At 44.2% G+C, this 15852-nt stretch overlaps 1 protein-coding gene across 1 annotated transcript in view; it reads right to left on the bottom strand.

Moving 5' to 3' along the window:
• LOC139579607 (TBC1 domain family member 1-like) overlaps window positions 1-15402 on the bottom strand; it is a 64066-nt gene extending 48664 nt beyond the window's left edge. Inside the window, exons 1-3 of the mRNA XM_071408382.1 lie at window positions 15164-15402; window positions 8908-9057; window positions 3626-3784 (exon numbers count right to left, since the gene is read on the bottom strand). Of these exons, the coding sequence (XP_071264483.1) occupies window positions 3626-3784; window positions 8908-9057; window positions 15164-15191 (337 nt within the window). The 5' untranslated portion in view covers window positions 15192-15402. The remainder of the gene's footprint in view (window positions 1-3625; window positions 3785-8907; window positions 9058-15163) is intronic.
• Window positions 15403-15852: the final 450 nt, after the last annotated feature.

The following is a 15852-nucleotide window of genomic DNA, read 5'->3' as shown; positions in this document are numbered from 1 at the left end:
CAGGTTCAACGAGGACAAGGTTTCAGGTTAAACGAGGACAAGGTTTCAGGTTCAACGAGGACAAGGTTTCAGGTTCAACGAGGACACGGTTTCAGGTTCAACGAGGACACGGTTTCAGGTTATTAAACGAGGACACGGTTTCAGGTTATTAAACGAGGACAAGGTTTCAGGTTCAACGAGGACACGGTTTCAGGTTATTAAACGAGGACACGGTTTCAGGTTATTAAACGAGGACACGGTTTCAGGTTATTAAACGAGGACAAGGTTTCAGGTTCAACGAGGACACGGTTTCAGGTTATTAAACGAGGACACGGTTTCAGGTTATTAAACGAGGACAAGGTTTCAGGTTCAACGAGGACAAGGTTTCAGGTTCAACGAGGACAAGGTTTCAGGTTAAATGAGGTTAGGTGACTGATAACATCACACTCCATTAAGCATTCGTCAACAGTAATATGTCAGGAAGTGTGTATGTTTCAAGTTAAACCAGGTTAACATCACTCAGTCAGGCATTCGTCAACAGTAAGGAGGAAGTGTGTAGTGTGTGTGTGTGTGAGCGTGTCGGTGTGTGTAGTGTAGTGCGTAGTGTGGGTAGTGTGCAGTGTGTAGGGACTAGGGTGCAGTGTGTAGGGTAGTGTGCAGTGTCTAGGGTATAGTGCGTAGTGTGTAGGGTGTAGGGACTAGGGTGCAGTGTGTAGGGTAGTGTGCAGTGTGTAGGGTATAGTGCGTAGTGTGTAGGGGGTGTAGGGTGTAGTGTGTAGGGACTAGGGTGCAGTGTGTAGTGTGTAGGGTGCAGTGTGTAGGGTATAGTGCGTAGTGTGTAGAGTGGGTAGTGTGTAGGGTGTAGTGTGTAGGGACTAGGGTGCAGTGTGTAGTGTGTAGGGTGCAGTGTGTAGGGACTAGGGTGCAGTGTGTAGGGTGCAGTGTGTAGGGTGCAGTGTGTAGGGTCTCACCCAGGTCGATGAAGATGGCGTGCTGTAGGGTGTAGGGTGCAGTGTGTAGTGTATAGGATGTAGGGTGTAGTATGTAGTGTATAGGGTGTAGGGTGTAGTGTGTAGGGTCTCACCCAGGTCGATGAGGATGGCGTGCTATAGGGTGTAGGGTGTAGTGTGTAGGGTACAGGGTATAGTGTGTAGTGTGCAGGGTGTAGTATGTAGGGTCTCACCCAGGTCGATGAGGATGGCGTGCTGTAGTGTGTAGTGTATAGGGTGTAGTGTGTAGTGTGTAGGGTGTAGTGTGTAGGGTCTCACCCAGGTCGATGAGGATGGCGTGCTGTAGGGTGTAGTGTGTAGGGTGTAGTGTGTAGGGTGTAGTGTGTAGTGTGTAAGGTGTAGTATGTAGTGTACAGGGTGTAGGGTGTAGGGTGCATGGTGTAGTGTGTAGGGTGCAGGGTGTAGTATGTAGGGCGTAGTGTGTAGGGTGTAGTGTGTAGGGTGTAGTGAGTAGGGTACAGGGTGTAGGGTGCATGGTGTAGTGTGTAGGGTGCAGGGTGTAGTATGTAGTGTGTAGGGTGCAGGGTGTAGTATGTAGGGTGTAGTGTGTAGTGTGTAGTGTGTAGTGAGTAGGGTACAGGGTCTCACCCAGGTCGATGAGGATGGCGTGCTGTAGGGTGCAGGGTGTAGTGTGTAGTGTGTAGTGAGTAGGGTACAGGGTCTCACCCAGGTCGATGAGGATGGTGTGCTGTAGGGTGCAGGGTGTAGTGTGTAGTGAGTAGGGTACAGGGTCTCACCCAGGTCGATGAGGATGGCGTGCTGTAGGGTGCAGGGTGTAGTGTGTAGTGTGTAGTGAGTAGGGTACAGGGTCTCACCCAGGTCGATGAGGATGGCGTGCTGTAGGGTGTAGGGTGTAGTGTGTAGTGAGTAGGGTACAGGGTCTCACCCAGGTCGATGAGGATGGCGTGCTATAGGGTGCAGGGTGTAGTGTGTAGTGAGTAGGGTACAGGGTCTCACCCAGGTCGATGAGGATGGCGTGCTGTAGGGTGCAGGGTGTAGTGTGTAGTGAGTAGGGTACAGGGTCTCACCCAGGTCGATGAGGATGGTGTGCTGTAGGGTGCAGGGTGTAGTGTGTAGTGTGTAGTGAGTAGGGTACAGGGTCTCACCCAGGTCGATGAGGATGGCGTGCTGTAGGGTGCAGGGTGTAGTGTGTAGTGTGTAGTGAGTAGGGTACAGGGTCTCACCCAGGTCGATGAGGATGGCGTGCTGTAGGGTGCAGGGTGTAGTGTGTAGTGAGTAGGGTACAGGGTCTCACCCAGGTCGATGAGGATGGTGTGCTGTAGGGTGCAGGGTGTAGTGTGTAGGGTGCAGGGTGTAGTATGTAGGGTGTAGGGTCTCACCCAGGTCGATGAGGATGGCGTGCTGTAGTGTGTAGTGTGTAGGGTGTAGTGTGTAGGGTGTAGTGTGTAGGGTGTAGTGTGTAGTGTGCAGGGTGTAGGGTGCAGGGTGTAGTATGTAGGGTGTAGGGTCTCACCCAGGTCGATGAGGATGGCGTGCTGTAGGGTGTAGTATGTAGTGTGTAGGGTGTAGTATGTAGTGTGTAGGGTGTAGGGTCTCACCCAGGTCGATGAGGATGGCGTGCTGTAGGGTGTAGGGTGTAGTATGTAGTGTGTAGGGTGTAGTGTGTAGTGAGTAGGGTACAGGGTCTCACCCAGGTCGATGAGGATGGTGTGCTGTAGGGTGCAGGGTGTAGTGTGTAGTGTGTAGTGAGTAGGGTACAGGGTCTCACCCAGGTCGATGAGGATGGCGTGCTGTAGGGTGCAGGGTGTAGTGTGTAGTGTGTAGTGAGTAGGGTACAGGGTCTCACCCAGGTCGATGAGGATGGCGTGCTGTAGGGTGCAGGGTGTAGTGTGTAGTGAGTAGGGTACAGGGTCTCACCCAGGTCGATGAGGATGGCGTGCTATAGGGTGCAGGGTGTAGTGTGTAGTGAGTAGGGTACAGGGTCTCACCCAGGTCGATTAAGATGGCGTGCTGTAGGGTGCAGGGTGTAGTGTGTAGTGAGTAGGGTACAGGGTCTCACCCAGGTCGATGAGGATGGCGTGCTGTAGGGTGCAGGGTGTAGTGTGTAGTGAGTAGGGTACAGGGTCTCACCCAGGTCGATGAGGATGGCGTGCTGTAGGGTGCAGGGTGTAGTGTGTAGTGTGTAGTGAGTAGGGTACAGGGTCTCACCCAGGTCGATGAGGATGGCGTGCTGTAGGGTGCAGGGTGTAGTGTGTAGTGAGTAGGGTACAGGGTCTCACCCAGGTCGATGAGGATGGCGTGCTGTAGGGTGTAGTATGTAGTGTGTAGGGTGTAGTATGTAGTGTGTAGGGTGTAGGGTCTCACCCAGGTCGATGAGGATGGCGTGCTGTAGGGTGTAGGGTGTAGTATGTAGTGTGTAGGGTGTTGTGTGTAGTGTGTAGTGTGTAGGGTGTAGGGTGTAGGGTCTCACCCAGGTCGATGAGGATGGCGTGCTGTAGGGTGTAGGGTGTAGTATGTAGTGTGTAGTGTGTAGTGTGTAGGGTGTAGTGTGTAGGGTGTAGGGTCTCACCCAGGTCGATGAGGATGGCGTGCTGTAGGGTGTAGTGTGTAGTGTGTAGTGTGTAGGGTGTAGTGTGTAGTGTGCAGGGTGTAGTATGTAGGGTGTAGGGTCTCACCCAGGTCGATGAGGATGGCGTGCTGCTGTGAGGTCAGCTGTTTCAGCAGCTCCTTATAAGGCCTGTTGTTGGCTGGAAGTCTGACAGGAAGCGTTTGTCTCAACAGAAACTGCTCTGACAGTAACTTCCACACCTCTCCTCTGTACTGCCGAGGAACTCCTGGGGAGGGGGGAGAGGGAGAGATGGAGGGAGGGAGAGAGAGGGAGAGGGGATGGAGAGGTGGAGAGAGGGAGGGGGGGGGTGGAGAGAGGGAGGGGGGGAGATGGAGAGATGGAGAGAGGGAGGGGGAGGGGGGAGAGATGGGGGGAGGGAGAGAGAGGGAGGGATGGAGGGAGGGGGGGAGAGATGGAGAGAGATGGAGTGGGGGGAGGGGGGGAGGGAGAGAGAGAGGGGGGGTGGGGGAGGGAGAGAGTGGGAGAGACGGGGGAGGGAGAGAGAGGGGGGGTGGGGAGGGAGAGAGAGGGTGAGAGAGGGAGGGGGGAGAGAGAGGGTGAGAGAGGGAGGGGGGAGAGAGAGAGGGGGGGATGGGGGAGGGAGAGAGTGGGAGAGACGGGGGAGGGAGAGAGAGAGGGGGGAGGGGGAGGGAGAGAGAGAGGGGGGATGGGGAGGGAGAGAGAGGGTGAGAGAGGGAGGGGGGAGAGAGAGAGAGGGGGATGGGGAGGGTGAGAGAGGGAGGGGGGAGAGAGAGTGGGAGAGAGGGGGGAGGGAGAGAGATGAGGGATGGAGAGAGGGGGGGATGGGGAGGGAGAGAGTGGGAGAGACAGGGGGGAGGGGGGAGGGAGAGAGTGGGAGAGACAGGGGGGAGCGAGAGAGAGAGGGGGGAGGGAGAGAGAGATGGGGGGATGGGGGAGGGAGAGGAGTGCGAGATGGGGGAGGGGGGGTGGAGAGAGAGAGACAAGAGGTGTGTTATATAGACAGACTACAGTAACATTAGAGGTGTGTTATATAGAGAATACAGTAACATTAGAGGTGTGTTATATAGAGACTACAGTAACATTAGAGGTGTGTTATATAGACAGACTACAGTAACATTAGAGGTGTGTTATATAGAGACTACAGTAACATTAGAGGTGTGTTATATAGACAGACTACAGTAACATTAGAGGTGTGTTATATAGAGACTACAGTAACATTAGAGGTGTGTTATATAGAGAATACAGTAACATTAGAGATGTGTTATATAGAGACTACAGTAACATTAGAGGTGTGTTATATAGACAGACTACAGTAACATTAGAGGTGTGTTATATAGAGACTACAGTAACATTAGAGGTGTGTTATATAGAGAATACAGTAACATTAGAGGTGTGTTATATAGAGACTACAGTAACATTAGAGGTGTGTTATATAGAGACTACAGTAACATTAGAGGTGTGTTATATAGAGACTACAGTAACATTAGAGGTGTGTTATATAGAGACTACAGTAACATTAGAGGTGTGTTATATAGAGACTACAGTAACATTAGAGGTGTGTTATATAGAGACTACAGTAACATTAGAGGTGTGTTATATAGAGACTACAGTAACATTAGAGGTGTGTTATATAGAGACTACAGTAACATTAGAGGTGTGTTATATAGAGAATACAGTAACATTAGAGATGTGTTATATAGAGACTACAGTAACATTAGAGGTGTGTTAAATAAAGACTACAGTAACATTAGAGGTGTGTTATATAGAGAATACAGTAACATTAGAGGTGTGTTATATAGAGACTACAGTAACATTAGAGGTGTGTTATATAGAGACTACAGTAACATTAGAGGTGTGTTATATAAAGACTACAGTAACATTAGAGGTGTGTTATATAGAGACTACAGTAACATTAGAGGTGTGTTATATAGAGAATACAGTAACATTAGAGATGTGTTATATAGAGACTACAGTAACATTAGAGGTGTGTTATATAAAGACTACAGTAACATTAGAGGTGTGTTATATAGAGACTACAGTAACATTAGAGGTGTGTTATATAGAGAATACAGTAACATTAGAGGTGTGTTATATAGAGACTACAGTAACATTAGAGGTGTGTTATATAGAGACTACAGTAACATTAGAGGTGTGTTATATAGAGACTACAGTAACATTAGAGGTGTGTTATATAGAGACTACAGTAACATTAGAGGTGTGTTATATAGAGAATACAGTAACATTAGAGATGTGTTATATAGAGACTACAGTAACATTAGAGGTGTGTTATATAGAGACTACAGTAACATTAGAGGTGTGTTATATAGAGAATACAGTAACATTAGAGGTGTGTTATATAGAGACTACAGTAACATTAGAGGTGTGTTATATAAAGACTACAGTAACATTAGAGGTGTGTTATATAGAGACTACAGTAACATTAGAGGTGTGTTATATAGAGAATACAGTAACATTAGAGATGTGTTATATAGAGACTACAGTAACATTAGAGGTGTGTTATATAAAGACTACAGTAACATTAGAGGTGTGTTATATAGAGAATACAGTAACATTAGAGGTGTGTTATATAGAGAATACAGTAACATTAGAGGTGTGTTATATAGAGACTACAGTAACATTAGAGGTGTGTTATATATAGACTACAGTAACATTAGAGGTGTGTTATATAGAGACTACAGTAACATTAGAGGTGTGTTATATAGAGACTACAGTAACATTAGAGGTGTGTTATATAGAGACTACAGTAACATTAGAGGTGTGTTATATAGAGAATACAGTAACATTAGAGATGTGTTATATAGAGACTACAGTAACATTAGAGGTGTGTTATATAAAGACTACAGTGACATTAGAGGTGTGTTATATAGAGACTACAGTAACATTAGAGGTGTGTTATATAGAGAATACAGTAACATTAGAGGTGTGTTATATAGAGACTACAGTAACATTAGAGGTGTGTTATATAAAGACTACAGTAACATTAGAGGTGTGTTATATAGAGACTACAGTAACATTAGAGGTGTGTTATATAGAGAATACAGTAACATTAGAGATGTGTTATATAGAGACTACAGTAACATTAGAGGTGTGTTATATAAAGACTACAGTAACATTAGAGGTGTGTTATATAGAGACTACAGTAACATTAGAGGTGTGTTATATAGAGACTACAGTAACATTAGAGGTGTGTTATATAGAGACTACAGTAACATTAGAGGTGTGTTATATAGAGACTACAGTAACATTAGAGGTGTGTTATATAGAGACTACAGTAACATTAGAGGTGTGTTATATAGAGACTACAGTAACATTAGAGGTGTGTTATATAGAGACTACAGTAACATTAGAGGTGTGTTATATAGAGAATACAGTAACATTAGAGATGTGTTATATAGAGACTACAGTAACATTAGAGGTGTGTTATATAGACAGACTACAGTAACATTAGAGGTGTGTTATATAGAGACTACAGTAACATTAGAGGTGTGTTTAATAGAGACTACAGTAACATTAGAGGTGTGTTATATAGAGAATACAGTAACATTAGAGGTGTGTTATATAGAGACTACAGTAACATTAGAGGTGTGTTATATAGAGACTACAGTAACATTAGAGGTGTGTTATATAGAGACTACAGTAACATTAGAGGTGTGTTATATAGAGACTACAGTAACATTAGAGGTGTGTTATATAGAGAATACAGTAACATTAGAGATGTGTTATATAGAGACTACAGTAACATTAGAGGTGTGTTATATAAAGACTACAGTAACATTAGAGGTGTGTTATATAGAGACTACAGTAACATTAGAGGTGTGTTATATAAAGACTACAGTAACATTAGAGGTGTGTTATATAGAGACTACAGTAACATTAGAGGTGTGTTATATAAAGACTACAGTAACATTAGAGGTGTGTTATATAGAGACTACAGTAACATTAGAGGTGTGTTATATAGACAGACTACAGTAACATTAGAGGTGTGTTATATAGAGACTACAGTAACATTAGAGGTGTGTTATATAGAGACTACAGTAACATTAGAGGTGTGTTATATAAAGACTACAGTAACATTAGAGGTGTGTTATATAGAGACTACAGTAACATTAGAGGTGTGTTATATAGAGAATACAGTAACATTAGAGATGTGTTATATAGAGACTACAGTAACATTAGAGGTGTGTTATATAAAGACTACAGTAACATTAGAGGTGTGTTATATAGAGACTACAGTAACATTAGAGGTGTGTTATATAGAGAATACAGTAACATTAGAGGTGTGTTATATAGAGACTACAGTAACATTAGAGGTGTGTTATATAGAGACTACAGTAACATTAGAGGTGTGTTATATAGAGAATACAGTAACATTAGAGATGTGTTATATAGAGACTACAGTAACATTAGAGGTGCGTTATATAGACAGACTACAGTAACATTAGAGGTGTGTTATATAGAGACTACAGTAACATTAGAGGTGTGTTATATAGAGACTACAGTAACATTAGAGGTGTGTTATATAGAGAATACAGTAACATTAGAGGTGTGTTATATAGAGACTACAGTAACATTAGAGGTGTGTTATATAGAGACTACAGTAACATTAGAGGTGTGTTATATAGAGACTACAGTAACATTAGAGGTGTGTTATATAGAGACTACAGTAACATTAGAGGTGTGTTATATAGAGAATACAGTAACATTAGAGATGTGTTATATAGAGACTACAGTAACATTAGAGGTGTGTTATATAAAGACTACAGTAACATTAGAGGTGTGTTATATAGAGACTACAGTAACATTAGAGGTGTGTTATATAAAGACTACAGTAACATTAGAGGTGTGTTATATAGAGACTACAGTAACATTAGAGGTGTGTTATATAGACAGACTACAGTAACATTAGAGGTGTGTTATATAGAGACTACAGTAACATTAGAGGTGTGTTATATAGAGAATACAGTAACATTAGAGGTGTGTTATATAGAGACTACAGTAACATTAGAGGTGTGTTATATAGAGACTACAGTAACATTAGAGGTGTGTTATATAGAGAATACAGTAACATTAGAGGTGTGTTATATAGAGACTACAGTAACATTAGAGGTGTGTTATATAGAGAATACAGTAACATTAGAGGTGTGTTATATAGAGAATACAGTAACATTAGAGGTGTGTTATATAGACTACAGTAACATTAGAGGTGTGTTATACAGAGAATACAGTAACAGCGGTGTGTTAAACCATCTGATATTCCACAGTGGCCTTGTGTGTGTGTGTGTGTGTGTGTGTGTGTGTGTGTGTGTGTGTGTGTGTGTGTGTGTGTGTGTGTGTGTGTGTGATTACCTTGTCCGACAGCAGCGTGGACAGTGTCGCTGTTGAACTTGACCTTCGACCTGGCCTGTGTTCCCAGCATGCTCTCCCAGACCAGCGTGACGTCCTTCAGACAGGGAGTTATCTCTTCATAGTCCAGACGCAAGCGTTTACTCTCCGACGCTACGCAGATATTAACAGAGATGAGAACATTGCTCTCCTCTCCTCTCCTCTCCTCTCCTCTCCGATATCAACAGAGATGAGAGGAGAAGAGAACATGGCTTCTGTCCCCCCCCCCCTCCCTCTCTCTCTCTCTCTCCTCTCCTCTCCTCTCCTCTCCTCTCCTCTCCGATATCAACAGAGATGTGAGGAGAAGAGAACATGGCTTCTGTCCCCCCCCCCCTCCCTCTCTCTCTCTCTCTTCTCCTCTCCTCTCCTCTCCTCTCCTCTCCGATATCAACAGAGATGAGAGGAGAAGAGAACATGGCTTCTGTCCCCCCCCCCTCCCTCTCTCTCTCTCCCCTCTCCTCTCCCTCCATGGGAAACATATGTTATCGTTGCCAAAGCAAGTGAAAAAATAAATAAAATAATGAACAGTAAACATTACACACAGATGTTCCAAAAGAATAGACCTCTCCCTCCCTCCCTCCCTCCCTTTCCTCCCTCCCCTTCCTCCCTCCCTCCCTCCCTCCCTTCCTCCCTCCCTTCCTCCCCTTCCTCCCTCCCTCCCTCCCTCCCCTTCCTCCCTCCCTCCCTCCCCTTCCTCCCCTTCCTCCCTCGTACTGGAAATCCTCAAAAGTCCCCACAAGGACAGTAAAACAAGGAACATGTCTCCCTTCTCCACATTTCCCAGGTCCCCACGAGGACTAAGGATAATTTTAGGTTTAGGGGTTAGGATTAGAATGATGGTTAGAATGATGGTTAGAATCAGAGTTAGAATCAGGGTTAGAATCAGAGTTAGAATCAGGGTTAGAATCAGGGTTAGAATCAGAGTTAGAATCAGGGTTAGAATCAGAGTTAGAATCAGGGTTAGAATCAGGGTTAGAATCAGGGTTAGAATCAGGGTTAGAATCAGGGTTAGAATCAGGGTTAGAATCAGGGTTAGAATCAGGGTTAGAATCAGAGTTAGAATCAGGGTTAGAATCAGGGTTAGAATCAGGGTTAGAATCAGAGTTAGAATCAGGGTTAGAATCAGGGTTAGAATCAGAGTTAGAATCAGGGTTAGAATCAGGGTTAGAATCAGGGTTAGAATCAGAGTTAGAATCAGAGTTAGAATCAGGGTTAGAATCAGGGTTAGAATCAGGGTTAGAATCAGGGTTAGAATCAGAGTTAGAATCAGGGTTAGAATCAGGGTTAGAATCAGGGTTAGAATCAGGGTTAGAATCAGGGTTAGAATCAGGGTTAGAATCAGGGTTAGAATCAGGGTCAGGGGAAAAAACGATGTTTAATGGAAATTAATTTTAGTTCCCCACCAGGACAGTAAAACATATGCTGTGATATTCTGTGTGTGATTAATTATATTAATTACAATACTCCTCCTGAGACACCGTCGGAGGGGGGGGGGGGGGGGTCAGGGTCTGAGAGAGAGGGGGGGGGGTCAGAGAGAGGGTGGGGGGGGGGGGGGGTCAGCCACTATTAACCGTGACCCTGGATCCATTAGGGGTTTAGTGTCTTGCTCAAGGCAACATCGACAGATTTTTCCCACCTTGTCGGCTCAGAGATTCATCGTAGCGCCCTTTCGGTTACTGGCCCAAAGCGTTAACCGCCATGAGGTCGGGCGTTACCCCTGGCAACACACGGCACAACCTCAGCTGAACTGTACCTTCACCAGGTAAGACCACACACACCCGATGACAACATCTGCCTTCTAGGTATTTAATGTTACAAACGTGTTGTTGAATACCTAGAGAACAATTAACGATCACTTTACGGTTGCCAGAGACACGCCAGTTTCACCGAGGTGTGTGTGTGATGAGCAGGGTTGACTGAGGTCATGACTCTCCGTCTATATCCTCAAATAACCTCAAACAGCTGCTGTTCAGTCGTAGTATCTGTTACCCTGTATCTTGTTCTCTCTCTCCATTCTCAGTAGTAGTATCTGTGTGTTACCCTGTATCTTGTTCTCTCTCTCCATTCTCAGTAGTAGTATCTGTGTGTTATCCTGTATCTTGTTGTCCTCTCTCTCCATTCTCAGTAGTAGTATCTGTGTGTTACCCTGTATCTTGTCCTCTCTCTCCATTCTCAGTAGTAGTATCTGTGTGTTATCCTGTATCTTGTCCTCTCTCTCCATTCTCAGTAGTAGTATCTGTGTTACCCTGTATCTTGTCCTCTCTCTCCATTCTCAGTAGTAGTATCTGTGTGTTACCCTGTATCTTGTTCTCTCTCTCCATTCTCAGTAGTAGTATCTGTGTGTTACCCTGTATCTTGTCCTCTCTCTCCATTCTCAGTAGTAGTATCTGTGTGTTACCCTGTATCTTGTCCTCTCTCTCCATTCTCAGTAGTAGTATCTGTGTGTTACCCTGTATCTTGTCCTCTCTCTCCATTCTCAGTAGTAGTATCTGTGTGTTATCCTGTATCTTGTCCTCTCTCTCCATTCTCAGTAGTAGTATCTGTGTGTTATCCTGTATCTTGTCCTCTCTCTCCATTCTCAGTAGTATTATCTGTGTGTTATCCTGTATCTTGTTCTCTCTCTCCATTCTCAGTAGTAGTATCTGTGTGTTACCCTGTATCTTGTTGTCCTCTCTCTCCATTCTCAGTAGTAGTATCTGTGTGTTACCCTGTATCTTGTTGTTCTCTCTCCATTCTCAGTAGTAGTATCTCTGTGTTACCCTGTATCTTGTCCTCTCTCTCCATTTTCAGTAGTAGTATCTGTGTGTTACCCTGTATCTTGTCCTCTCTCTCCATTCTCAGTAGTAGTATCTGTGTGTTACCCTGTATCTTGTCCTCTCTCCATTCTCAGTAGTAGTATCTGTGTTACCCTGTATCTTGTCCTCTCTCTCCATTCTCAGTAGTAGTATCTGTGTGTTACCCTGTATCTTGTTCTCTCTCTCCATTCTCAGTAGTAGTATCTGTGTGTTATCCTGTATCTTGTTCTCTCTCTCCATTCTCAGTAGTAGTATCTGTGTGTTACCCTGTATCTTGTTGTTCTCTCTCCATTCTCAGTAGTAGTATCTGTGTGTTACCCTGTATCTTGTCCTCTCTCTCCATTCTCAGTAGTAGTATCAGTGTGTTACCCTGTATCTTGTCCTCTCTCTCCATTCTCAGTAGTAGTATCTGTGTGTTACCCTGTATCTTGTTCTCTCTCTCCATTCTCAGTAGTAGTATCTGTGTTACCCTGTATCTTGTCCTCTCTCTCCATTCTCAGTAGTAGTATCTGTGTGTTATCCTGTATCTTGTCCTCTCTCCATTCTCAGTAGTAGTATCTGTGTGTTACCCTGTATCTTGTTGTTCTCTCTCCATTCTCAGTAGTAGTATCTGTGTGTTACCCTGTATCTTGTCCTCTCTCTCCATTCTCAGTAGTAGTATCTGTGTGTTACCCTGTATCTTGTCCTCTCTCTCCATTCTCAGTAGTAGTATCTGTGTGTTACCCTGTATCTTGTCCTCTCTCTCCATTCTCAGTAGTAGAATCTGTGTTACCCTGTATCTTGTTCTCTCTCTCCATTCTCAGTAGTAGTATCTGTGTGTTACCCTGTATCTTGTTCTCTCTCTCCATTCTCAGTAGTAGTATCTGTGTGTTACCCTGTATCTTGTTCTCTCTCTCCATTCTCAGTAGTAGTATCTGTGTGTTACCCTGTATCTTGTTCTCTCTCTCCATTCTCAGTAGTAGTATCTGTGTGTTACCCTGTATCTTGTTCTCTCTCTCCATTCTCAGTAGTAGTATCTGTGTGTTACCCTGTATCTTGTTCTCTCTCTCCATTCTCAGTAGTAGTATCTGTGTTACCCTGTATCTTGTTCTCTCTCTCCATTCTCAGAAGTAGTATCTGTGTTACCCTGTATCTTGTCCTCTCTCTCCATTCTCAGTAGTAGTATCTGTGTGTTACCCTGTATCTTGTTCTCTCTCTCCATTCTCAGTAGTAGTATCTGTGTGTTATCCTGTATCTTGTTCTCTCTCTCCATTCTCAGTAGTAGTATCTGTGTTACCCTGTATCTTGTCCTCTCTCTCCATTCTCAGTAGTAGTATCTGTGTGTTACCCTGTATCTTGTTCTCTCTCTCCATTCTCAGTAGTAGTATCTGTGTGTTACCCTGTATCTTGTTCTCTCTCTCCATTCTCAGTAGTAGTATCTGTGTGTTACCCTGTATCTTGTTCTCTCTCTCCATTCTCAGTAGTAGTATCTGTGTGTTACCCTGTATCTTGTTCTCTCTCTCCATTCTCAGTAGTAGTATCTGTGTGTTACCCTGTATCTTGTCCTCTCTCCATTCTCAGTAGTAGTATCTGTGTGTTACCCTGTATCTTGTCCTCTCTCTCCATTCTCAGTAGTAGTATCTGTGTGTTACCCTGTATCTTGTCCTCTCTCTCCATTCTCAGTAGTAGTATCTGTGTGTTACCCTGTATCTTGTTCTCTCTCTCCATTCTCAGTAGTAGTATCTGTGTGTTACCCTGTATCTTGTTCTCTCTCTCCATTCTCAGTAGTAGTATCTGTGTGTTACCCTGTATCTTGTTCTCTCTCTCCATTCTCAGTAGTAGTATCTGTGTGTTACCCTGTATCTTGTTCTCTCTCCATTCTCAGTAGTAGTATCTGTGTGTTACCCTGTATCTTGTCCTCTCTCTCCATTCTCAGTAGTAGTATCAGTGTGTTACCCTGTATCTTGTCCTCTCTCTCCATTCTCAGTAGTAGTATCTGTGTGTTACCCTGTATCTTGTTCTCTCTCCATTCTCAGTAGTAGTATCTGTGTGTTACCCTGTATCTTGTCCTCTCTCTCCATTCTCAGTAGTAGTATCTGTGTGTTACCCTGTATCTTGTCCTCTCTCTCCATTCTCAGTAGTAGTATCTGTGTGTTACCCTGTATCTTGTTGTTCTCTCTCCATTCTCAGTAGTAGTATCTGTGTGTTACCCTGTATCTTGTCCTCTCTCTCCATTCTCAGTAGTAGTATCTGTGTGTTACCCTGTATCTTGTCCTATCTCTCCATTCTCAGTAGTAGTATCTGTGTGTTACCCTGTATCTTGTTGTTCTCTCTCTCCATTCTCAGTAGTAGTATCTGTGTGTTACCCTGTATCTTGTCCTCTCTCTCCATTCTCAGTAGTAGTATCTGTGTGTTACCCTGTATCTTGTCCTCTCTCTCCATTCTCAGTAGTAGTATCTGTGTGTTATCCTGTATCTTGTCCTCTCTCTCCATTCTCAGTAGTAGTATCTGTGTGTTATCCTGTATCTTGTTGTTCTCTCTCAATTCTCAGTAGTAGTATCTGTGTGTTATCCTGTATCTTGTTCTCTCTCTCCATTCTCAGTAGTAGTATCTGTGTGTTATCCTGTATCTTGTCCTCTCTCTCCATTCTCAGTAGTAGTATCTGTGTGTTATCCTGTATCTTGTCCTCTCTCTCCATTCTCAGTAGTAGTATCTGTGTGTTACCCTGTATCTTGTTCTCTCTCTCCATTCTCAGTAGTAGTATCTGTGTGTTATCCTGTATCTTGTCCTCTCTCTCCATTCTCAATAGTAGTATCTGTGTGTTATCCTGTATCTTGTTCTCTCTCTCCATTCTCAGTAGTAGTATCTGTGTGTTATCCTGTATCTTGTCCTCTCTCTCCATTCTCAATAGTAGTATCTGTGTGTTACCCTGTATCTTGTTGTTCTCTCTCTCCATTCTCAGTAGTAGTATCTGTGTGTTATCCTGTATCTTGTCCTCTCTCTCCATTCTCAGTAGTAGTATCTGTGTGTTACCCTGTATCTTGTTCTCTCTCTCCATTCTCAGTAGTAGTATCTGTGTGTTACCCTGTATCTTGTTGTTATCTCTCTCCATTCTCAGTAGTAGTATCTGTGTTACCCTGTATCTTGTCCTCTCTCTCCATTCTCAGTAGTAGTATCTGTGTGTTACCCTGTATCTTGTTGTTCTCTCTCCATTCTCAGTAGTAGTATCTGTGTGTTACCCTGTATCTTGTCCTCTCTCTCCATTCTCAGTAGTAGTATCTGTGTGTTAACCTGTATCTTGTCCTCTCTCTCCATTCTCAGTAGTAGTATCTGTGTGTTACCCTGTATCTTGTTGTTCTCTCTCTCCATTCTCAGTAGTAGTATCTGTGTATTACCCTGTATCTTGTTCTCTCTCTCCATTCTCAGTAGTAGTATCTGTGTGTTACCCTGTATCTTGTGGTTCTCTCTCCTCATTCTCAGTAGTAGTATCTGTGTGTTACCCTGTATCTTGTCCTCTCTCCATTCTCAGTAGTAGTATCTGTGTATTACCCTGTATCTTGTTCTCTCTCTCCATTCTCAGTAGTAGTATCTGTGTGTTACCCTGTATCTTGTCCTCTCTCTCCATTCTCAGTAGTAGTATCTGTGTATTACCCTGTATCTTGTCCTCTCTCTCCATTCTCAGTAGTAGTATCTGTGTGTTACCCTGTATCTTGTGGTTCTCTCTCTCCATTCTCAGTAGTAGTATCTGTTGTAGGACCGCCTTCCTCCACAGCTCTCTCAGTTCTGCTCCGCCACGTTTCTTCCTCTCCTCCGGAACCACGCCCAGTGATCCGTCTGCAGACACGCCCCTACCGTCTAAGGGACAGTCATCCCTGTCTGAGATGGAGAGGGGGGGGGGGGGGAGAAATGGGAGGGAGAGAGACAGAGGAAGGGAGGGAGTAGAGAGAGACCAGTTAATTCATTAGTGTCCATCTATGCTACTATAGACCCCATTCTCTGGCCCCTGAGTCCAGGGTTCCCCAACGGGTGGCCCCTGAGTCTAGATACATCTAGATACAGGTAACACCCACTGAGATCAGACTGGACCCCCCCCCCCCCAGTCTCACCTCTAGATACAGGTAACACCCACTGAGAT

The sequence above is a fragment of the Salvelinus alpinus genome, chromosome 6, assembly GCF_045679555.1.
Source record: "Salvelinus alpinus chromosome 6, SLU_Salpinus.1, whole genome shotgun sequence".
Classification (NCBI taxonomy): domain Eukaryota; kingdom Metazoa; phylum Chordata; class Actinopteri; order Salmoniformes; family Salmonidae; genus Salvelinus; species Salvelinus alpinus.
The sequence above is the reverse complement of the archived record's forward strand: the minus strand, read 5'-3'. Positions and strand labels throughout refer to the sequence as shown.